The 24,666-nt window shown below is 40.2% G+C and overlaps 1 protein-coding gene across 3 annotated transcripts in view; it reads left to right on the top strand.

Annotated features, from left to right (window-relative positions):
* Trafd1 (TRAF-type zinc finger domain containing 1) overlaps nucleotides 1-23,370 on the top strand; it is a 23,694-nt gene extending 324 nt beyond the window's left edge. The window contains exons 1-12 of one of the 3 annotated variants that reach the window (XM_048785728.1): nucleotides 52-70; nucleotides 2,611-2,676; nucleotides 10,435-10,570; nucleotides 10,710-10,763; nucleotides 14,684-15,089; nucleotides 16,001-16,207; nucleotides 16,911-16,987; nucleotides 18,343-18,573; nucleotides 19,278-19,398; nucleotides 20,321-20,648; nucleotides 21,213-21,285; nucleotides 21,557-23,370. In XM_048785728.1, coding sequence (XP_048641685.1) covers nucleotides 2,630-2,676; nucleotides 10,435-10,570; nucleotides 10,710-10,763; nucleotides 14,684-15,089; nucleotides 16,001-16,207; nucleotides 16,911-16,987; nucleotides 18,343-18,573; nucleotides 19,278-19,398; nucleotides 20,321-20,648; nucleotides 21,213-21,285; nucleotides 21,557-21,616 — 1,740 coding nt within the window. In that variant the 5' untranslated portion in view covers nucleotides 52-70; nucleotides 2,611-2,629 and the 3' untranslated portion in view covers nucleotides 21,617-23,370. Of the gene's footprint in view, nucleotides 1-51; nucleotides 71-2,610; nucleotides 2,677-10,434; nucleotides 10,571-10,709; nucleotides 10,764-14,683; nucleotides 15,090-16,000; nucleotides 16,208-16,910; nucleotides 16,988-18,342; nucleotides 18,574-19,277; nucleotides 19,399-20,320; nucleotides 20,649-21,212; nucleotides 21,286-21,556 lie in introns of those variants that run through there. The other 2 variants (XM_015505184.2, XM_048785729.1) reach the window with 2 other exon arrangements.
* Nucleotides 23,371-24,666: the final 1,296 nt, after the last annotated feature.

Below are 24,666 nucleotides of genomic sequence, written 5' to 3' on the forward strand. Positions count from 1 at the left end.
GGAGGCCCAGTGAGGTCCCTGGGCCGAGCGACCCGGGTTCGAGCCCCCGCTCCGACCTGCTACGCGGCGGGTAACTGCCTTCGGACTTCCGCTTTCCGCTTCTCTGAAATGGGATGATGACTTTCACCTGCCAGGATTGGGGTCAGGATGGAGGGTGGTTGGTGTGAGCGTCGGGCAGCGAATGCACGCAGGGTGAATGTCAACTGATATTTACTTACGGGGCTGCCGCCTCTCCCCTCCCTGAGCCCGCGGTGGCCGCTCTGGAAACCCGAGGGATGACCCTCTCTCCTGAGGTTGAAGGCTTTTTCTGTGCCTTTTTACTCCTCAAGAAGACCCTCGAGCTACCGTCATCGTCTGTCGTAGGCATCTGAGGCCCAGATAGGCTGAAGACACGGGGGTCTGGAGGGGCTGTGGAAGTGACCACTTGCCTGTGGTCACTTCCAGTCCCCTTGCAGCTAGAAAACTGGGCAGTTCCTTCGTCGTAGGCTCTTCGTCGTAGTTGAGAGTGGCCATTTAGTGGACTAGAATAGACTACACCTAGAATCAATCAGGCAGCCCCGAGAAAAAAGTTGTCAGACTTTCCCTTTCAAGGGACAAACTTTGTTTTTGCTTGTGTGCTGCCTGTCCCTGGTTGACATTTCATATGGGAGTGGATGGCTTGAATCGGGTCCTTGCCTAGTTAAAAACCCTCAGTGATTTATCATCGTTCTTGGAATATAACCCAGTGTCCTTTCTGTGCTATATAATAAGGCCTTCTCAAGTCATCCCCTTTTTTCAAGTTTTCCAGATCTCCGTTTACTTTCTCTTTCATTTCCTCAGGCCTTTTGCTCTTCCCAGTGACTGGAGGGGTTTTCCCCTATTTCCATTCTATCCCTTTGTTTGTCTATGCCTGGCTGGCTCTTTGCACTTCAGGTCTTAGTTTAAAAGTCATCTCCCTGGAACATTGAACTCAGGGGCGCTTAACCACTGAGCATATGCCACCCCTTGTTATTTTTTGAGACTGTGTCTCCCCAAGTTTCTTAGGGCCTGGCTAAATTGCTGAGGCTGGCTTTGAACTCTCAGTTCTCCTGCCTTAATCTCCCCAGCTGCTGGGATTACAGGCATGCACTGCCACACCCCACAGACACCCTTTTCCTTTTTGCCTATGTACTTTTCCTTAAGATACTCACCTTAAGTTAGGTTTATTTTTTGTTGTTGTTTATTGTTTTTATTGGTCACTAAATTGTTCTAAGTCAGATGCTATATTTTTTTTTAAAGAGAGAGAGAGAATTTTTAAATATTTATTTTTCAATTTTTGGTGGACACAACATCTTTTTCATTTTTATGTGGTGCTGAGGATCGAACCCAGCGCTCTGTGCATGCCGTGCGAGCACGTTACCGCTTGAGCCATATCCCCAGCCATATATATATATATATATATATAATTTTTTTTTTTTTAACTTGTAATATATTCTTAGTGCCAGGGCACAGTGGGTTGTAACATGTTGTAACAACAACAAAAAATGTTTTTAAAACTGACAGTTTGATAATGCCAAACCTGTTGGGGAGCCTTATTAAAGGTTAGTATTTAAGACCATTTTTTTTGTGTGTATCATGGAAAGGAATAATACAACATAAATATTGGTAGTAAAGTTGACAGCTCTTTGCTTTCTTAATTGACATCTTGTTTAAGAAGAAGGAAAAATTTTATAGTGAAGAAACCTGGCACACACCCTCTCAACTAAATGCTCAGAGTTAACGTCACCAATAATAATACAGCTGTTGACATCATGTGTCTTCTGATATAATGCACCAAGATGAACATAATGTCACTTATATGGTATTTTGCCAAAAATGAATTTAATCCTGAAAAGAAAAATCAGTCAAACCAAAACTGAACGACTTCCTACAAGATAATTAAGCAGTAACTGGTAACTGTTAGTAATTAGTTGAACAAGGTAATGAAAGATCTTTAAAACTGTAGTAGCATCGAGGATCAAAAAAGACTAAGGAGAAATAACAACAACTAAATGCATTATGCATACTGAGCCAGAAAAGGGGCATTGGTAGTTGTGTTGTAATTTGAAAAAGATCAATAGATTAGTTACTAGTATCCTTAGAGTTAATTTTCTATATCTGAGAAAAATTATTTTGGGGGGAGGGTACTGGGGATTGAACCCAGGGGCAGCCACATCTCTAGCCCTATTTTGTATTTTGTATTTTTTTTTTGCTTAGCGTCTTGCTTTGCCAAGGCTGCCTTTGAACTCTAAATCCTCCTTCCTCAGCTTCCCAAGCCACTGGGTATTATATAGGCTTGCGCTACTGCACCCAGCTCTATATCTGAGAATTTTACAATGGTCATTTGTGATGTTAACTTTTGGGGAAATTGGGAGAGGTGCCTAAGGGAGTTTTTCATACTGTTTTATTGCAGCTGTTTTTGTAGCTCAAATTATTGTAAATTGAAAATTTAAAAAAAATAAAAAGAAAAATCCCAAGGGTGTTTGGTATCAGAATGCCTCAATGCACTGGTTTTGATCCTATTTTCTTTATGCTAGCTTAGTTTTTATTTATTTTGCATGTCATCCTTAAAGCAGAAATGAAATAGAAAGTTCATATTTTTTTACTTTGTAGTTTTCAGGAAGAGCTAAAGATGGCTGAATTTCTGGATGACCAGGATACTCGACTATGTGACAACTGGTAAGAGTTTAAATCTAAAAAAATGTTATTGAAATGAGGACAAACCAGCTTCTATAAAAATTGGCTTATTTATTGGTAGGTTAAAATTGGAGTTGGTATGGTATACTGTGCAAGTAAAATGGGATTAGAGCTTTCTTTTTTTTCTACTGGTGATTTAACAAAGGGGCACTTTACCACTGAGCTACATCCCTAGATCCCCAGCCCCGCCTTTTTTTTCCCCCGGTACCAGGGATTGAACCCAGAGGTGCTCAACCACTGAACCTCATCCCCAACCCTTTTTAAAAATATTTTATTTTGAGACAGGGTCTCACTAAATTGTTCAGGGCCTCGCCAAGTTGCTGAGGCTGACTGAACTTGATGGCTTTGAACTTGTCATCTTCCTGCCTCAATCTCCCTAATTTAGCATTACAGGCATGTACCATGCCTGGCTGAGAACTTATTTTTTGTATGTCTGAAAAATATTATATAGTGGGTGTGGTGGTGCATGCCTGTAATCCCAGCAGCTCCAGTGGCTAAGGCAGGAGGGTCACAGCAACTAAGCAAGGCCCTAGGCAATTTAGTGAGATTCTGTCTCAAAAAATAAAAAGGGCTGGGGATATGGCTCAATGGTTAAGGGCCCCTAGGTTCAGTCCCTGGTACCCTCCCCCACAAAAAAAAAGATTATATAAATAAAATATTTGGAGTAGATTAGTGTGTTTCAAAGTATGATGCCAGGATTTCTTGAGTCACTCTAGTAACTTTCTCGAGTTGATTAGGAGCAAGGTTTTAAGTACTTGAAACTTGCTGTACATTGAGTGACAACAGTTCAACCAGAACAGCTCAGACTTAACTCTTTTTTTTTTAATATTTATTTTTAAGTTGTCGTTGGACACAATACTTTTATTTATTTATTTATCTATGAATTTATTTATTTATTTATGTGGTGCTGAGGATTGAATCCCAGAGCCTTGCAGGTGCTAGGCAAGCACTCTATCACTGAGCCACAATCCCAGCCCTTAACTCTTTTTATAAAAGTTTTGCTGCTTAAAAAAATAGGGGAGGAAGTCCAACCTTAATCATTTTCATTTCATGATTCCACAGCTGTTAGTGAAGGTCTGGCTTAATTTTGAATGTTAAGTCTTCAATTGTGTTTTTAATGCCCATAGTGATAAGAAAGAGAAACTCTTTCCTCCTGAAATGAAACCTAGGCATCATCTGGTTTCTGAGCTGGTTCCTGGTGGGGATTTCTCAAGAACTTACCTTGATTTTTTTTTTTTGATGATACACAACTGCTCGTACTGAATGCTAAAACAAAAAACAAAGTAGAACTGTCTATGCTTTTTAACTTACAAATTGTGGCAGAAGGAGATATTGAATAAGGAAAATAGCTTGTTGTAGATTGAAAGGTTTGAGCCAGATAAAAATTTTTCTTTGTTGTTGTTGCTTTTTTCTTTATGTTCAGCCTGACTTTCAGCAGAATTAGGATATAATTAGAGCAACTTCTAGTCGTAATATTCTTTAACTATATAGATCAAGGAAGTCTTAATAAGGTGTTTCTTTGTATTAGCCATTATCACTTTTCTGCTGCTTATTAAACTATTTTGGCATTGTTTAAGTTCATATGTATAATTGTTGATTTCAAATTAATCAATAAAGCAAATGATTACAAGAAATTATTGTGATTTTATAATAAAACACACATTGGTTATATTTTAATTTCAATCCACACTTGAAGGAGTCTAGATCCTAGGACAGCATATAAATAACTATGCTAAGGGAGTTTAAGAATGGTGTGCTAATAGAAACTAATGAAGACAAGGTTATTCAAAACCTGAGCAGTTTATTTAAAGAAGAAAGCAGATTATCAGGGAAGGCTGAATAAGACTATACAAAGCCCTCCCATCTAAGCAATCTTATTTAAATTTCTTTCTTTAAGCAACTCTTAATATTTCTTTCTTTTTTGGTAATGGGGATTAAACCCAAGGGCACTTTACCAATGGGCTATATCATACCCCAACCCTTTTTTCAAAATTTTTTATTTTGAGACAGGATATCATTAAATTGCTTTGGGCCTTGTTATGTTGCTGAGGCTAGTCTTGAGCTTGGAATCCTCCTGTCTCAGCCTCCTGAGTTCCTGGGATTATAGGCATGCACTACCACGACTGGCAGCTAATTTCATGTTTTAAATTTGTCTTTAGAGCTTTATCTCTATATTAAGGAAAGTCAAAGTCCTCATCAATATTGAGCTGTGATTAGATCCCAATAGGCAGCCAATAGTTTGTTGTAACTGAAGATGTTTGCAGTTCTCTCTTTTCTTGTGATATTGTTTGATCCAAGGGAGGTGTAGTTCTAGGAAATGGAAAGGTCAATGTTAGAAGGCTAAGACTGTACATACTCAAGAATAGATTTGTGATTCTTTATGTTTTGTAGAAGCCTTGGCTTGCTTTTAAATCTTTTCTATCTAAAATGAAAGTTCACTTTTTAACTTGGCTTGGTCCTTCCTTGGAGTTTTAGCAGTATTATCAAGGTAAGCAATTTATATCTTTTAAGTTTGCTATGTAGATAGTTTGCTATGTAGTTATGTAGATAATAAATGCCCTGTGGACTTACCTGACAGTGTTCTGTAGCCATGTGAATCTCCATATCAGATTTGGGAAGTGGTTCCTTGCAGATAGGACACATACCAATGTTCCTTTGACAATGGATCTCATGNAACAACAACAACAAAAGGCTAGGGGTGTAACTGAAGGGTACAGTGCCCCAGAGTTCAATTTTCAGTACCAAAATTATACACCCTTGCCAGGCACCAAGGCAGACGACTGTAATCCCAGCATCTCCGGAGGCTAAAGCAGGAGGATGAAAGCCAGCCTCAGCAACCATAAGGTACTAAACAACTCAGTGAGACTCTGTCTCTAAATAAAATATAAAAAAGGTCTGTGATGTGACTAACTGGTTAAGTACCCCTGGGTTCCATAGCCAGTACCCACCCCCCCACCAAAAAAAAGGTCTCAAGAAGGGAACAGCTAAATTACAAATGGTATACCAACAGAGTGAAAGCAGTGCTGTATTATCATTGCAAAGCATATATACACAAATTCCATAAAAAATTAAAATCTAGGTTCTGGAGTTGTGGCTCAGTGGTAGGATTGAACCCAGTGCCTCACATGTGCATGCCTATAATCCCAGGAACTCAGGAGGCTGAGACAGGAGGATTCCAAGCTCAAGACTAGCCTAGGGGTGCTTAATCCTTAAGGAGCCACATCCTTAGCCCTTTATTTTGAAATAAGGTCTTGCTATTGTTGCTTAGGGCCTCTCTAAGTGACTGAGGCTAGATTTGAATTTGTGATCCTCCTGCCTCAGCCTCCTGAATCGCTGGGATTACAGGTGTGCACCACTGCACCCAGGGACTTATGATTTCAACTCTAAATCTTTTGTTTCATTTCTAAAGTTTTAGTGGTCTTGTGTATATAGAATACTTATCAACAAATTATTCTGAGTAATCCTGCAAAATGAAAACTAGACATTTATTTTTTGGATTTTTCTTCTAAAAGAAGATAAGAGCTAAAACGATGAAAAAGGAATCCAGGTTCTTTTTACTCTATTTTTTTTAAATTTATTTTTTAGTTGTAGGTGGACACACAGTATCTTTATTTTATTTTTATGTGGTGCTGAGGATAGAACCCAGTGCCTCACATGTGCTAGGCAAACATTCTACCACTGAGCTACAACCCCTGCCTTCTTTTTACTCTTAAGTAGTAATAACTGACTTCAGTTTTTTTCTCCCTCAGTATTAGGGTTAGAACTCAGCGCCTTGCACATGCTGGGCAAGTATTCTACTATTGAGCTACATGCCTAGCCCTTCTTAAAATTTTTATTTTTATTTTGAGAAAGGATTGCTAAGTAGCTCAGAGTGGCTTCAAATTTACAATTCCTGTGCCTCAAGTCTCCCAAATAGCTGGTATTATAGGTGAGATTGCACCCTGCTAGATTTTATATATATATATATTTAGTTGGACACAATACCTTTATTTTATTTATTTATTTTTATGTGGTGCTGAGGATCGAACACAGGGCCTTCCACGTGCTAGGCGAGTGCTCTACTGCTGAGCCACAACTCCAGAACCTAGATTTTAATTTTTCATGGAATTTGTGTATATATGCTTTGCAATGATAATACAGCACTGCTTTCACTCTGTTGGTATACCATTTGTAATTTAGCTGTTCCCTTCTTGAGACCTTTTTTTTGGTGGGGGGGTGGGTACTGGCTATGGAACCCAGGGGTACTTAACCAGTTAGTCACATCACAGACCTTTTTTATATTTTATTTAGAAACAGGGTCTTGCTGAGTTGCTTAGGGACTTGCTAAATTGCTGAGACTGGCTTTGAACTCATGATCCTCCTGCCTCAGCCTCCCAAGCCACTGGGATTACATGTGTGTACCACCATGCTTGGTTTCTTGAGAAATTTTTAACTTTCATTTTTTAAATCATTTTGTGATACTTTAATGAAATTATTCATGCATAAACCCAAGAGTGGGATTACTAGGTTTACAAGTCTATGATTTGTTGGGCCCAGTGGCACCAGCCTGTAATCCCATTGACTGGGGAGCTGAGATAGGAACATCACAGGTTTTTTAATAAAAAACAAAAAGGACTGGGGATGTGGGTCAGTGTTTAAATGCCCTTGGGTTGAATCCCTTGTACCAAAAGAAAAAAGCGTGTATAATTTTGTGGTGGTACATGCCTATAATCCCAGTGGCTTAATAATTTTTTTTGCGGGGTACCAGGGATTGAATTTAGGGGCACTCAACCACTGAGCCACATCCGCAGTTCTATTTTATATTTTATTTAGAGACAGAGTCTCACTGAGTTGTTTAGTACCTTATGGTTGCTGAGGCTGGCTTTCATCCTCCTGCTTTAGCCTCCGGAGATGCTGGGATTACAGTCGTCTGCCTTGGTGCCTGGCAAGGGTGTATAATTTTGGTACTGAAAATTGAACTCTGGGGCACTGTACCCTTCAGTTACACCCCTAGCCTTTTGTTGTTGTTGTTGTTGTTGTTGTTTGTTTTCCTTTGAGACAGGGAATGACTGTATGTATAGGGCCTTGTTAAATTGCTAAGGTTGGCCTCCTGAGATGCTGGAATTACAGGTGTGCACCATCATTCCTAGCTCCAGGTTGCTTATTTTAAGCAGTTTATATATTAAGATCAGTAATGAATTCAAATACTAGTTTTATAGCATCTTTTTTTGTGTGTGTGTGGAGGGGGGGACTGAGACACATCCTCAGCCCTTTTTATATTTTATTTAGAGACAGGGTCTCACCGAGTTGCTTACGGCCTAAGTTGTTGAGGCTGGCTTTGAACTTGGGTTCCTCCTGGCTCAGCCTCCCATCTGTTGGATTACAGGCATGCACTACCACACTTTGCCTTTTTGTTAATTTTAATAGGCCTGATGCAGAGGTGCAAGCCTGTAATCCCAATGAGTAGGGAGGCTGAGGGAGGAGAATCACAAATTTAAGTCCAACTTAATGAAACCCTCTCTCAAAATAAAAAACAGAAAGGGCTCTGGGTATACCAAAAACAAACAACAATAACAACAACAAAACAGTGGTTTAAGATAACTTTTGAGTTTCGTTACCGCTGTTTTTGTTTTTTGCAACAGGCTCTCATTATGTTGTCCAAATTGGCTTCCAATTTGTAATCCTCTTGCCTTAGCCTCCCAGATAGCTGGGATTATAGGTGTGTGCCACCTGTACAGTTAAGATGATAACTTTGATTTATAGCTCCCCTTCCACTATATATTTTATATTCTTAAAAAATTTTATTCAGGAGGTTGAGACAGGAAGATCCCAAGTTTGAGGCTAGCCTTAGCAAATTAGTAAGGCCCTCAGCAACTTAGTGACCTGTCTCAAAATAAAAAATAAGACTGAGGATGTAGTTCAGTGGTAAAGTGCCCCTGGATTAAATCCTCAGCATTCCTCTCCAAATTAAAAAGAAAAAAAATTAGTTATAGATGGACATAATATCTTTATTTTGTTCATTTACTTTTATGTGGTGTTGAGGATCGAACCCAGTGCCTCACATGTGAGAGGGGGGTGCTCTGCTACTGAGGCACAACCCCAGTCCCTCCCCCAAAATTGTTAAAAATTACTTTAAAACCAGTGGTTCTTTAAAAAAAGAAAAAGAAAGAAAATAAAGAAACTAGGAATTTGGGAGAAATATGGGAAGTTAAATGTGTCAAGTTGTTCATAGTTTCCTTGTTTATTCATTTGAGTTTTCATCTCTTATAGTTGATTTCTTTCACCATCCAGCCATATTATGAGAGTTCCTTGGGGTTCCAAACTTGACAGTGTCACCGTTGAATGAGAAGAAGTGGTACTTTGGGGTGTTTCAGTTTGAGAGACTGAGTATAACTGGAGGCATATCATTCATTCTACTTTGAAATACTTCTTCGACTATGTAGGAAGATTAAAACTATAAAAGGAGTTTTCCTTCTGTCTGTTTCTTAATGCAGTGGAGGGTTCATGTATTCAGCTTCAGGAGCAAAATTTGATTATTAAAGATTTGTTGCTAGTTCCAACTACTCAGGAGGCTGAGGCAGGTGCATCCAGCTTGGGCAACAGCAATGCCTCCATTCAAAGAAAGTTTTTAAAAGGACAAAAAACAATTATTTTTTTTTCCTGTGTTATATGACTATCTATATTGATTCTGTTTGGTATTTATTTTTCTGAATTTTTATCCTAGGTGACATACTAATAGGTACATTTTTAAAAATTCAGTCTTTAGCTAGACTGCATAGTTGGCTTTTTCCAGTGACAACATCTAAATGAATAAAGTAATGTCTTTGAATAGTGCATCTGCAGTTTGATGGAATGTATATTCTTTTCGACTTTACTGGTATCCCTCTTACACTTTGGATTATCCCTTACTCTAGTCTTCTGTGCAACAGAGATATGATTTTTGGATCATTAAACAGAGTGAGTGAGTGAGGAGACAGTGTGGGAACAGTTTAGATTTCATTTTTGTACAGTTTTACAGTGTATTTTATACTGACCCAGGCAGAGATTTCCAAGGCATGTGGGACATAATGAAGGTAATTTCCCCTTACACTTTGACTATCCCAGAGCTGGGATATATACTCTTTTTGGTTTGATCCATTCAGGTAATGAAACCCAATGAAATTAAACTACTTAAGATTGATAATGAAAATAAGTGGTAGGTTGTTTGGTTTTGTTTTTCAAATAATTCTGGAGTGGATGGCTTTAGAAAAACCAAGCTTGCCAGCTGTGGTGGCACAGGCCTATAATTCCAGTGACTTGGGAGGCTTAGGCTGGAGGATCCCAAGTTTGAGGCCAGCCAGGGCAACTTATCAAGACCCTGTCTCAAAAAAAATAAAAAAAGCCTAGGGATGTAGCCCTTTTTTAATGTGCTTCTGAGTTTAATCCCCATTACTGGGGGGTGGGGGAGAAGGAAAAAGAAAAGCCTAAAGCAGCTTTTTTTGCATCTGACTTCATATTGTTGGTTGTAATCAGCTCTGACTTTGAGGAACCAAGGCTGAGAGCTTTTAGAGGTAATGCACATTACTGGTAACTCAGAATGTTGCTCCAGAGATTCAGCTTTCAGGATTTAATTCTTGAAGTTGGTAGTCTAGGTATTCTCTAAAGAGAGATGATGGAGACTAGAAATTGGACAGAACAGATTTTCATGTGATAATCACTGCAAGAAAAACATAGATAGAATAGTTAGTAATACTTGCCTTTTTATTTGGCCTATTTCTGTAGCAAAAAAGAAATTCCTGTTTTTAACTTTACCATCCATGAGATCCATTGTCAAAGGAACATTGGTATGTGTCCTATCTGCAAGGAACCACTTCCCAAATCTGATATGGAGATTCACATGGCTACAGAACACTGTCAGGTAAACTACCAGTTACCCAAATGTTTATAAATGTGTTGTACTTGCTATTGTCCATAACTGTATCATACTTGCTATTGCACAAATGTCAGTGGTCCTGTTGTCACTATGTCACTTTATTGATTTTTACTTCTTATCCTAGGTGACGTGCAAATGCAATAAGAAGTTGGAGAAGAGACAATTAAAGAAACATGAGGTTAGTCTTCTTGTACTATGAGGGGAGTGAGAGAACATGGGGCCAGTCCTACTGAGATTACAGTGCCACTTGCACAATGGAAATCAGTTTGATGGTGTCTTTGTTCTCTACCAGCTCACATGTATACTGCCTCTTATAGATTACTGGAAACTCTAGCTGTTGCCTGATTTGGCGGCCTGGCTGTTGTACTGTCTGGCTGCTTAGTCTTCAGAGTCTCTCCTTTTGGAACTGAAACTTATCATTTCTGCTGGGGTTTGGTTATTGGCAGTCTTATTGAGTAAACTAAGCCTGGTGTTGCCAATGTGGGATAATCTATTCAGCCTGCCTTATATGGTGTAATTTCATTATGACTTCTTGATCACTTGCATAACATGCTTTTTTTAAAAAAATATTTAATTAGTTGTTGATGGACCTTTATTAAGTGTTGTTGAGAATTGAACTCGTTGTCTCACACATGCTAGGCAAGCGCTCTACCACTGAGTCACAACCCCAGCCCCAACATACATGCTTTTTACATCTGAAGAAATTACTCATCATTTGGTGAGAGAACATGGTATCAAGGCTGCGCGCGGTGGCACATGCCTGTAATCCCAGCGGCTGGGGAGGTTGAGGTAGAAGAATCCCAAGTTCAAAGGCAGCCTCAGCAAAAGTGAGGTGCTAAGCAACTCAAGAGACCCTGTCTCTAAATAAAATATAAAATAGGGCTGGGAATTAGCTTAGTTATCAAATACCCCTGAGTTTAACCCCCTGTACCAAAAAAGAAAAAAAAAAAAAAAGAAAGAAAAAGAAAATTTGGGAAAAGGAGGGTATTACAAGAAAATAAGAACCACTCATGGGGATATAGCTCAGTTGGTAGAGTGCTTTCCTTGCATGCACAAGGCCCTGGGTTTGATCCCCAGCACCCCAAAACCCCCCAAACAAACAAAAACAACAACAACAAAAAAATAAGAACCACTCATAACCTTACAGTCTAGAGAACAACATTTCAAATACATTTGCACACTAATTTTATTATTTTTTTCCTAAGCATTTGATCTTTTATTAGACTTCAGCAGCCTTGGGGATATGATTGAGATCACATTAACAAACATAATGAAAACTTCTCTGGCTGTAGCATCTGCTTGCTGTGTAAAATAATCTCTAATAAACTGTTCTCTCTCCTAACTTCTCTCTCACCTATTTCTGGAAGTCCCTCGTTGATAGAACAATTATTGTAAAGATAGGAATACAGGATATTCCCTAATGTGTCTATAAGACTGACTATGACAATTTTAGGTCAGAGATTAACTATGTAGTGTTTTTAAAATTTCTTCTTTGTTGCCGAGCATGGTGGCACATACCTATAATCCCAGCAACCTGGGAGGCTGAGGCAGGAGGATTGCAAGTTCAAGCTAGCCTCAACAATTTAGTGGGTACATCAGCCATTTAACCAGACCATGTCTCAAAATGGTTGGTGATAGGTCTCCATAGTTAAGCACTCCTGGGTTCAATTCCCAGTACAAAGCAAAAAAACAAAAACCTTTTTCCTGAATGCATTTTACTTTATTTTAAATTCCTGGCGCTTTTTAAGATTATTAACACAGTACTTATATGGCACAGGCCAACGATTATTTGTCATTTGTAATTAAAACTTAATCTAGTATTTTTCTAGTGAGTGTTTTTTTTGGCTGGGGGTGGGGTACCAGGAATCAGACTCTAAGACTTATCTACTGAGCCACATCCCCAGACCTATTTTGTATTTTATTTAGAGACTGGGTCTCACTGAATTGATTAGCACCTTGCTTTTGCTGTGGCTGCCTTTGAACTCGTGATCCTCTTGCCACAGCCTCCTGAGCAGCCGGGATACCAGGTGTGTCCCACCGTGTCCAGCTCTAGTGAAATTTTTTTGTTTTTTTGGGAGGATAGTGGAAATTGAACTCAAGGACATTCAACCACTGGGCCACATCCCCAGCTCTATTTTGTATTTTATTTAGAGACAGGGTCTCACTGGGTTGCTTAGTGCCTCGCTGTTGCTAAGGCTGGCTTTGAACTCAGGATCCTCCTACCTCAGCCTCCCAAGCTACTGGTATTACAGGCGTGCGCCACTGCACCTGGCTAATGAAATGTGTTTTTTGTTTTTTTTTTTATAGTTGAGCTTACTAGTGGATACTTGTAATCTCAGTTCTCAACTGCTCAGGATGCTGAGGCAGGAGGATCTCAAGTTCAAGGCCAGCTTGGGAAATTTAGTGAGACCCCATCTCAAATTTTTAAAAATGTGAAAGACCTGAAGTCTCACCCTGAAGTTTGTGGGAGAGGGGAGGAGGAAAGGAGAAATGAAGTTTTCTGTATCTCCTAATGCATATGATGAGTCTTGGGGTCAAAATGGAATTGGATTGCATCCCAGCTCCTGAGAAGGGCCTGGGGAGTTTGTGGTAGAACATTTGCCTATCATGTCCAAGACACTGGGTTCAATGGTTCAATCCCCAGTACCACTCATACACACACACAAAAAAAAAAAAAAAAAAAAAAAATTTTAAAATTCTGATGAGACATTATAGCTACATGAAAAACAAAGTCTTCCCCCTACCTCTTTTTTTTTTTTCGGTNTGGTGGAGCTTTGGTAAAATATCTGAGTTGCTTTGCTTCTTGTTCTTTGCTTTTGAACAATGAATGATTTTGTTTAACTTTGTTATGTGTGCACAAAATGATGCTATATTTGGGGTTGCTTAGTAGATTCCTTCTCAGAGGTTCTTTCCTTTTGTAGAATCTGTGGCAGGAATAAAAGGGGAAACTGTGATAATCAAATACATAGAAAGCATAGTAGGCAAAGCTAGGGTTGGAAGAAAAAAATTATTTTTCTTTGTTGTGCTGGGGATTGAATCCAGGCACTTGTACAAACACATGGAATATAATTTTAAAGGCATGAAAGAATACATGTAAAAATTATCTCTAAAAACATCTGGTGTAGAATCTAGAATATAACTTGAGTTTAATTTGGTTGAAAAGAAATTATGCTCTTTGATATAGTGGTTGTAAAATATGTGAATTTTTTTTTTTTTGGTACTGGAGCTTGAATTCATGGCCTTGTATATTCTAGGCAAGTTAATTTTTATTTTATTTTTAGTTATTTTTTTTGTAATTGAAGATGGACAGCATGCCTTTGTTTCATTTTTATGTGGTGCTAAGGATTGAACCCAGTGCCTCACACATGCTAGGCAAGTAAGTGCTCTGCCATTGAGCTACAGGCCCATCTAGGCAAGTTCTTTACTCAGCTACATCCCCAGCTCCCATTGTATCATTGTAATGTTTTTATTGCTTTAGTGAGACTTTCCCATTAAATGTAAAGGTTTTATTTTTCAACTATTGAGTATGTTTATACTCTGGGGGTCATTGGTGATTCCTGGAGGATTTGGTCCAGGTAAAGCCAATGCAAATACAAATGTGAAGATTTAAAAATCAGTGTTTTTCTAAAGCGCAGTCTTCCTCATTACTAAATACTTTAGACTGAATTGTAATAATAAGGGGAAATTGGTGGAGCTTTGGTAAAATATCTGAGTTGCTTTGCTTCTTGTTCTTTGCTTTTGAACAATGAATGATTTTGTTTAACTTTGTTATGTGTGCACAAAATGATGCTATATTTGGGGTTGCTTAGTAGATTCCTTCTCAGAGGTTCTTTCCTTTTGTAGAATCTGTGGCAGGAATAAAAGGGGAAACTGTGATAATCAAATACATAGAAAGCATAGTAGGCAAAGCTAGGGTTGGAAGAAAAAAATTATTTTTCTTTGTTGTGCTGGGGATTGAACCTAGGACCTTATGCATGCTGAGCTACATCTATCCAGTCCAGAAGAGGATATCAAAGTATATATTTTTGCTTTCTTTGCCCTGTAATAAAACAGCCTCTCCTAGGTGTGCATATTAACTGCCTTATTACTCTGTTGCAGGAGACTGAATGCCCTCTGCGGCTTGCTGTCTGCCAGCACTGTGATTTGGAACTCTCTGTTCTCAAACTGAAGGAACATGAAGATTACTGTGGTGCCCGGACAGAGCTGTGTGGCAACTGTGGACGAAATGTCCTTGTGAAAGACCTGAAGTCTCACCCTGAAATTTGTGGGAGAGGGGAGGAGGAAAGGAGAAATGAAGTTACTGTATCTCCTAATGCATATGATGAGTCTTGGGGTCAAGATGGAATCTGGATTGCATCCCAGCTCCTGAGACAGATTGAAGCTCTGGACCCACCAATGAGGCTACCCCGAAGGCCTCTGAGAGCCTTTGAATCAGACCTTTTCCAGAATAGGACTGCCAACCAAAGGAATATGACAGCCCCCTTTCCAATTCAGAATAATCTATGTGAGTTGTGCTTGGAATTAGAAAACTGGAACATTATGAAAATTCCAGAGCAAATGGGAACAGGGCTTTGGGGCCAAATAGATCTTGATTAAAGAAATCTGATTATAGTTGGTTAACACTGGGAAAAATACCTAACTTTCCTATAAAATGGAAATAAAAGGTCAGGTTAGGTGGTTACATGCTTGTAATCCTAGCTACTTGGGAGGCTGAGGCAAAAAGTTCATAAGTTTAAGACCAAACTTGGTGCCTTAATGAGACCCTCTCAATTAAAAATTAGAAAACGGGGCTGGGTATGTAGCTCGGTTGTAGAGCACCCCTGCATTTGATTCCTTGTCCCGCCCCCACCACCCCAATAAATAAATAAATAATAGAAGCTCTTCCTTACTGGTTTGCAGTTAGAGATGATGATGGTGATGATAATGTCAATGCTGTAAGTAGCTAACATACCTCAAACTTCTTTTTGTGTGTGGTGCAGGGAATTGAACCCAGAGCCTTGTACATGAGAGGCAAAGCCCTCTACCAACTGAGCTATATCCCCAGCCCAAGCAGAGTGTTTTGCATATATTCATTTAATTCTCATTAAAGGAATGAGGGTAGGTAAATTGTATAGCTGAGATTTAAATTCAGGCAGTCTGACCCCTACTTTAAATCATACTGCTGTAATACAAAAATGTTTAGTACAGTGCCTGTCATAGTTATGACACAGTAACATTTCTTTTAATAATACATTTAGAATAATAATGGATCCTTGTTTCGTGTCAGACTTACAGTTCAGAGACCCATGAGGGCCAGGAGTACTGGTGGAGTTGGCCAAATGGCTTTAAACTTTGGCCCTTTGCTAGGTAGGGACTTGAGTGTAGGGATGGCAACGTCTCTAATTTGTCTTGAGTACTGGCTGTTTTTTTTTCTAGTTGAAGAACAAGAAAGGCAGGAAAGGAATAGAAGCCGTCAGCCTCCCAAAGAGGGTGGTGAAGATAGTGCAAACCTGGACTTCATGTTGGCCCTAAGTCTGCAAAATGAGGGCCAGGCCTCCACTGTGGCAGAACAGGACTTCTGGAGGGCCGTTTGTGAGGCAGATCAGTCGCATGGTGGGCCCAGTTCTCTGAGTGACATGAAGGGTAGGTTTGCTTATTCTGCACTGTACTCACAGCTGGGATTACAGGCGTGCACCACAGCACCCTGCACAATAGCTCCTTTTTTAACATATCTTTAAATATGTTAAATAGACTTTTTTTCTTCTGTTTGAAAATATTAATACTAAGGTATATTTTTTGCTATTTGTTGTTCCTGTTGGCTCTTTTTATTTTATTTTATTTATTTATTTATTTATTTTTATTTATTTTTTTTTTAAAGAATTTTTTTTAATATTTATTTTTAATTCTCGGCGGACACAACATCTTTGTTGGTATGTGGTGCTGAGGATCGAACCCGGGCCGCACGCATGCCGGGCGAGCGCGCTACCGCTCGAGCCACATCCCCAGCCCTATTTTTTTTTTTTTAATATTTATTTTTTAGTTGTAGTTGTATACAATACCTTTTTTTATTTATTTACTTTTATGTGGTGCTGAGGATCGAACCCAGGGCCCTGCACATGCTAAGCAAGTACTCCACCGCTGAGCCACAACCCCAGCCTCCTCCCACCCCCCATCCCCATTGGCTCTTATGTATGTATGTGGGGATTAAACTCAAGGGTGCTCTGTCACTGAGCTGTATCCCAGACTGAAGTCAGACTTTTAAATAAAATGTCACAAGGGGAATAAAACGTTGAAATCAAGTTTGTTTTTGTTCCTTTTGAGTCTGACCATGTGGCCTGATACTTAGGTGCAGCTGATGAGACCATGTTGCCTTGTGAATTTTGTGAGGAGCTCTACCCAGAGGATCTGCTGATTGACCATCAGGTGTGTTGGGAACTACTTGAGAACTGTGAGGGGAAATGTGAACCCCATGAAGTCTTGAGGAAACTTTCAATACAGTGCCTATTGTAAGAGTGGCAACTTTTTTTGTCTACTGTGGAATGACTAATGTAGGTTAGAAACTGTAATCCTCATTCCAGCAGATCCAACAGTCTCGTCCCAACCAGCACACTCTCCATATGGTGGTGACTGGTATATATATTTCTGTTGGCCATTTTTTGATCCAGTTTCATTTCGTGCTATATTTTGATTTATTGGAGCTTTATTGAAGTCCTTTCAGTTCCATGAAAGGCTTGATGATCCTTTCTGCCTATTACTTTCTCTTCCTGGAAGGCATGTGCCCTTCTGCCCTTACCACCTCAGTATACCCAACAATGTAGACTCTGTATTTGCAGATTTGGTTCAGCCATGACTGTTAGGAAACTAGCCTGATGGACACTCTGAATACTAGGTCAGGAGTTATACCTGTGTGTGCCCTGAGAATCTGTGCCTACTTTTCTTTTTTTTTTAGATGTTGGGTGGGCCTTTATTTTGTTCACTTATTTCTATGTGGTGCTGAGAATTGAACCCAATGCCTCACACATGCTAGGCAAGCGCTCTACCACTGAGCCACAACCCCAGCTCCCTTGTTGCCTACTTTTCTAATAGCCTATCATCCTGTGATATGATCCTTTTGATTCCTGGTTGGTGGTACCACTTTGCCAAGTTCCTTTAGGCACCTTCTGAGTTCTCCTAGTTTCTAAGAATCTCTCAAAACTTTGTGTATGAAAGAACTCAGATATTTTTTGAATGATTGATGGTTTTTGAGCCATTTAGGAATGATTAGAGAGCAGTATTATGTGTTTGAGGATTACTGATTAGAAGGAACCACCTTTTCCCTCAACACTTCCTTCGTCTGATTTGGTGTACCTTGGTCTGGCATTTTCAAGACTGCTAAATAGTCCCTGTGTTCTGGTTGACAGGGCAAGCCTTCCTCCTAAATGGAGAGAACAGTATTTGAATACTTATGGGTTTTGGTTTGGGAGCAGTGAAAGACAATTTATTGATGAGGATGCTAAGGAATATTTGGGCCGTACTTTTACTATATGGCAGTGGGAAGAATCTTGAATCTTTTAATTTAAAAAGAATAATCACATGAACATAGCAGGAAAAAACAACAGAAATATTTAAAAGTAAAGTGAATGTTCCACCTGCATTCCCCTATTATTTTTATTAGTCCTTCTCCTCACTATTAAGTGCTTTCAAAATGTTGTGACTTCTTGTAGAAAATGTTTTAGGAATGTAGTTTTTTCCCTTAGCCTCTGATTTTTTTATTTTAACGTATGTTTTTTAAATGACAGACAAGCTGTAACCCTTCGCGTGCCTTACCTTCGCTCAGTACTGGAAGCTCTTCTTCCAGGGGGGTGGAAGATCCTGATGTCATCTTCCAGAACTTTCTGCAGCAGGCTACAAGTAACCAGTTAGACTCTTTGATGGGTCTGAGCAATTCACCCCCTGTGGAAGATAGTGTCATCATCCCATGTGAATTCTGTGGGGTACAGTTGGAAGAAGAGGTGCTGTTCCATCACCAGGTAAGAATCCCTGATGGACTCATTTCCCTGACTCCATGCTGATTCTCTGTACACAAATGTGAGGCTTCCAGAACTGAAAATCTACTTCAGCCTTTGGATTGCATTCCAGCTTGAATAGAAATCCACACCTGTGGCTTCTGGCCATGCCCTGCACCATGAATGACTATGTGAGGTATACGGTACCTGTAGCCTTGAGACTTTCTCCACCTTATAGCAACTGAAACCATCATATCACTTGTTGAGGACTCAGGGTCCAGGAGTATATTTGAGCAGTCATGGGGCCTTACCATGACCAGGCAGATCCTTCCCATTGTGGTGTCATTTGGGACTTGTATTCTAGGTTAGTTAGGGTCTAGTAAGAAAGTCTTATGATTTGGGATGAAGAGGTAGATGGTTACTGCTGATTGTCTATTAAATAAGCCCCCATATAAATACTGGGAGCAAAGTATAGAAATGCTTTTCTGGCCTCCCAAGACCAGCTCTTCCTTTACTCCTGCACAGATCAGAAAGTGCCACAGTGCTAATATGAATCGATGCTACATTCCAGGTGTGTGTTTCCTATACCTAGCACTTTCTTAGTGGTTGTCAAAGAACAAAGTACCTAGCACTTTCTTAGTGGTTGTCTGATCACCTAACCAGCTGTTCTTCCCTTTCTTCTCATCACTCTCAGTTCTGAGGTACTAATTCTGACTTTTATTGTTTAGGACCAATGTGACCAACGCCCAGCCATGGCAAACAACCATGTGATTGAGGGGATTCCTAAACAGCCATCCCAGCTTCAAGAGACCTCACCAGAGCTGCCCAGGAGGCGTGTCAGACACCAGGGTATTAGCCAAGACATGGCCCAGGCCACAGGCCCACTGCTGGCTTGGGCCTGCTTATCATTTCTATGGCTCTAATAGGGTTACCTGATCTTGAGTTACTAAGTCCAGTAGGGTCTCCTAGGAAATTTTACAGCTGGCTGTAGTTCCACATTAGACTAAGCTGTCCTAAGTATAGACTGATAGGGTAATGGCTTTAAGGACAGCTGTGAGACACACTTAGAGTCAGAGCTTATAACCTGTAGATTTCCTATCTCTGTACTCTATTATTACTTATGATCCTTATGACTAGGCTAGTAAACTTATTGAAACTTATCACTTCACAACCAATTAAAAAACAGTTAGAAGGGTTCATGTTGTAATCCCAGTGACATGGGAAGTTGAGACAGGAGGATTGCAAGTTCAAGGTCAGCCTCAGCAACTTAGGCCCCCAGCAACTCAGACCTTGTGTCAAAATAAAAATAAAAAGGAGGCTAGGGCTGTGGCTCAGTGCTAGAGTACTTGCATAGCATCTGTGAGGCACAGTGTTTGATTCTCAGCACTATGCATAAGTAAGTACAATAAAGATCCACTGACAACTAAAAAAAAATTTAAAAAAGGATGGGGGATTAGAGACATGGCTCAGTGGTTAAGCAGCCCTGGGTTTAATCCTTGTTTCCAAAAAAACCAAAAACCAAAAACATTCAAGGTTTGCTTGCATAACTGTTCATGTTGACGAATGGTTAGCAGGCTGTATTTGAGTCAGGTAATTAATGTGCAGAGTAGACAAAGTAAGTATTCATGATTCTCTCTTGGGGTCATGGGCCCCAGTAGCCTTTGCGGGTGATCAGTTGTCTTCTCTGCAATCTTTTTGTTCTTGCCCTTAATCCATCAATAATGGTAAGAGCAGGCTTTTTCCTAAAGGTGTAACTATGTTCTCTTCCTAGGAGAATTGTCTTCTGGCTATATGGATGATATCAAGCAGGAAATAGCTAAAGGACCCATCTACCCTCTGCCCCCCAGCAGACCCATTAATAATATTACAACTACCTGTAACCGACTATCAAAATCAACATCAGGCCCTACAACTGGGTGCCAGCCCAACCCTCCTCGAGTGCTGAAACTCAACAACTCAGACAGCCAGGACATCCGAGGGCGAAATAGAAGCAGCCAGAATGGGGCCATGGACACTGATGCATGCTCAGTTCGAAATCTCCACCCAGAATACCTTGTGTCCTCTTTCCCCGTTGGGCCTTCTGGGAGATATGGAGCGAGGTAAGAATCTAGCGTGGGAATGGAATTTGGGAGTAGCTGAAGAGGATTTAGTCACACTGTGGTCCAGCCTGGGTAAGACTACAGTTCATGCAAAGGAGGGAGGAGTTTGTCTTTTTTGGGGTATGTGCAGGTAATTTAATCCAGGACCTTATGCATGCTAAGCATGTACTCTACCACTGAATTATGTCCTCAGTGTCATGGGGAAGAGTTTCGGTTTTGCCCACATTGTCATCTGATTCCATATCCATGCTTTTTTTGTGGTAATGGAGATTGAACCCAGAGGCTCTCTACTACTGAGCTGTATCCTAGCCCTTTTTTATTTTGAAACAGTCTCACTAAATTGCACAGGCTGTCCTTGAATTTGCGATCCTCCTGCTTTAGCCTCTTGAGTCACTGGGATTGCAGGTGTGTACCACTATGTCCTATGTCCAGGAGGTTTTTTTGTTGGTCTGCTAGTGGAAGGCTGCTTTTTTTGCTCAGCTACCAGCTGTTTTATTCACTCTTAGTTTTTGGACCTTTACTCAGGAGCCTATCAGGAACTGGTTTCTAATCCTATTTTTTCAGTGGTAGGAGTGAAGGTGGCAGAAGTTCCCGGGTCACCCCTGCAGCTACCAACTACCGCAACAGAACTGCAAAGGTAACTAAGGGTCCAGCACATAATACTCAGGGAGGACACACACAGGTGGGAATGGTGAGGCTTTTGAAGTCAGAGAAGTTGCTGCCAGTCAGCTGGCTGTATAGAGGTTGGATGGAGCCTCTTCATGAAAAGCCAAAGAATGAAGCGCTGGCTGTTCTTTGGCTTTTGTTGAGGAGGCGTCTGTGGGAGCTGGGCATCCTTAGGGGTCCCGGGGAGGAGGAATGCTCTTTCACTTCCTGTGTGAAACTTCTTCATTTGTGTTGTTCAATAGGCAAAGCCCCCGAAGCAGCAGGGAGCTGGGGATGCAGAGGAGGAAGAGGAGGAGGAGTAGTGGTGTCTGCAGAAACCCTCGCCTTGGTTCCTACCTATGCATAGCAGCCCTTGCCTTGGTGCAGGCCCTGCCTCTCTGGCTCTTTAGGCAGGGGAAGATTATTCTTTTTCTAGGTTATGGACATTTTGTGTCTTTTGAGATTGTGCTGTGGGAGTTTGGGGGTTTGAGGGAGGGTTAGCATTGAAATACAGATAATGGCCTCTTAGCCCACCAGGACTCCACTTTTTGAAATACCATCACCACTGCTTCTTGGTGCTTTGTAGTCCTGGTGGAAGGAGTAGAGGGTTCTGAAAATCTGGTTCCCATCAGTGAAATGATTTTCTTACCTGTGGGGTCCTAAGTTGGGGGCTTTTGGGCAACTTCTCCCATGTACTGCCCCTGCTTGCTCCAGACTCTGGGCCTCTGATGTGTGTATGGAGCAGCTCTGGTGAAGTGCTCAGGCCAGCTTCTGGATGTTAGGAACAAGGCCTTTGGAAGAGTTAGCTGGAGGTGTGTGGAGCAGGGGCTACTTCTTTGTCATTTGGCATCACTGCCTTCTGCTCCTTGTGGGTATGGTGACTCCTTTGTCCTCACTGCCCTCTAATGGGGAGGGCTAAGGGCTTCCTGTTCCCACTAGGGCCACACTGGGCTCTGCCCTGATGAGGATTAAAGCCCCAGTCTCACACTTGCTCTGAAAACCAAGTGTCAGAGCCCCTTTCCCTTCTTATGTTACTATTATAATTATTATCAGCTTTCTTGTAATAGAAATAAAGTTTGTACTTGGAGCTCAGCTAAGTCTTGTGGTTCATATTCCTGTGCTTTCTGTAGAGAATGGAGCTCCAGTGTGGGCTCCTTTTCAGAGTGCTCCAGACATTGAAGGTGTAGTATTCTCATCTCCATTTTTGAGGAAACTGAGGCTTGCTGTACCTCTGGCAATGACAGGAATAAGGGGCTACCTCCAACTGAAGAGAAAAAGGCAGATTCTTCAAAAGCTCCAGTCCTGAGAAGTTGAGACTTACAATTATTCATCCCCCTCATAACGTCATGGTTCACACAGGATCGTTAGCATCAAAGGTCTTTTATTTTATTTTATTTTTGGTGCTAGGGATTGAATCCAGGACCTTGTGCATGCTAGGCAAGCACTCTACCAACTGAGCTGTATCCCCAGCCCTACCATAGGTAGTTTTGAGCTCACTTGTTCTCCCAGTAACCTACTGGTGGTGGTGGTGGTGGTGGTGGTAAAGAATTGCCCCATTTCATGGGTGTAACATGAAACATATGTAACAATATTAATTTATATACGACTGTGTAGCTAATTCTTGGCATAGCCATGACTCTGAAAAGAATTATCCTAAGAGGAAGAAGCCAGACCAAGGGATATAATGTGGGCTAGTTTTCCTCCCTTTTCCCTTTTTTCCTTCCTTCTCTATCTCCTTCCTTCCTTCCTTTCCTCCCTTCCTTCTTTGTACTAGATACTGAACCCATTGAGCTACACCCCTGGTTGGTTTGTTTTTCTCTTTCATTTTGAGACAGGGTCTTGCTAATTTGTCAAGGCTGCCTCAGCCTCCCAAGCAGCTGTAATTCCAGGCGGGTACCACCACATCTGGCTTTATGATTGTTTTTTGTTTGTTTATTTTTAATATTGAATCTTATATCCTTTAACCGTGCTAAACTGTAGTAACTTTTTTTTGGTAGATTCTATTAGCTTTTCTGCGTATGTCATCGTGTCATCTGCAAATAAAGATGATTTTACCTATGCCTTTTCAATCTGGAAACCTTGTGTTTTTTTTTTCTTTCCTGAAAATCCAGTAACAATGTTGAATAGAAGGGGTGATAGTCTTGTTCCTACTCGTAGTGTTTCATGAATAAGTATGCTATCTTTTTTTAGTTTCAATAGTTACAAGGGCTGTTTAATTCATTATTTATTTTGATTTATAAAAGTGCTTTTATCTTCCTAGGAATTTGTTTATTTCATTAAGTTATTTATCAAAAGTGTTTATTGTTTTTTAAAAAATCTGTAATATCACCTCTCTCATTCCTTGTGTTGATCATTTGTCTTTTTTCCCTCCATCAGTTTGACTTTAGCAGGGACTGCCAAACTTTTTCTTAAAGACCACGTAGTAAATATTTAAGACTTTGCAAAACTCATGGTCTCTGCTGCAGCTGTTCAGCAATGCTGTTACAGAAGGAAAGCAGCCATAGACAGTATCCAAATGAATGGGTGATGTGTTCACAACAGAACTATTTACAAAACCATCTGGATTAGTATGGCAATCCCTGATATAGAGCTTTATAAGTGTTACTGATTCCGCTTTGAGGAGCTTGGGGTATAGTTTAGTGGTAGAGCACTTGCTTAGCATGCTCAAGGCCCTGTGTTCAGTCCTCAGCACCACATGCCCACACAAGTTTGCTTTGATAATATTGATTTCTTCTATTTTAATGTTTCCATTTTATTAATTTCCATTCTGATCTTAATCATTTCCTTTTGGGGTGGAGACCATGAATTGAACTCAGGGGCAATCAACCACTGAGACACGTCCCCCTCCCTATTTTGTATTTTATTTAGAGATAGGGTCTTACTGAAGAATTGTTTCAGCCTTAGCACCTTGCTGTTGCTGAGACTGGCTTTGAACTTATGATCCTCCTGTCTTAGCCTCTCGGCTGCTGGAATTGTAGGCATGTGCCACTGTGCCTGGCTAATCATTTCCTTTCTTGATCTTAATTTTTTCTAGTTTCTTAAAGTCAAAATTGACTTGTTTTGACTGATTTGAGATATTTTATTATGTGTTCATTGGTATAAATTTCCATGTAAGTGCTACATTAGATGCATCTCACAAACCTTGATGTGCTTTTTAATTTTCATTGCATTACAAATATTTTACAATTTTTCCTTTTGTTTCTTCTTTGAGCAGTGGGTAGTTATTAGTGTGAAATTTATTTTTCAAATATTTGGTTATTTTCCACATTTGTGCTGTTAGTTTTCTTTCTCTTTTACTTTCTTTTTTAATTTGCTATGGGTCCAATCTAACAGTCTGTGCCTTTTCATTGGGGTACTTATGCCATTTACATTT

Source organism: Marmota marmota, unplaced genomic scaffold (genome assembly GCF_001458135.2).
Source record: "Marmota marmota marmota unplaced genomic scaffold, marMar, whole genome shotgun sequence".
Taxonomy (NCBI): Eukaryota; Metazoa; Chordata; class Mammalia; order Rodentia; family Sciuridae; genus Marmota; species Marmota marmota.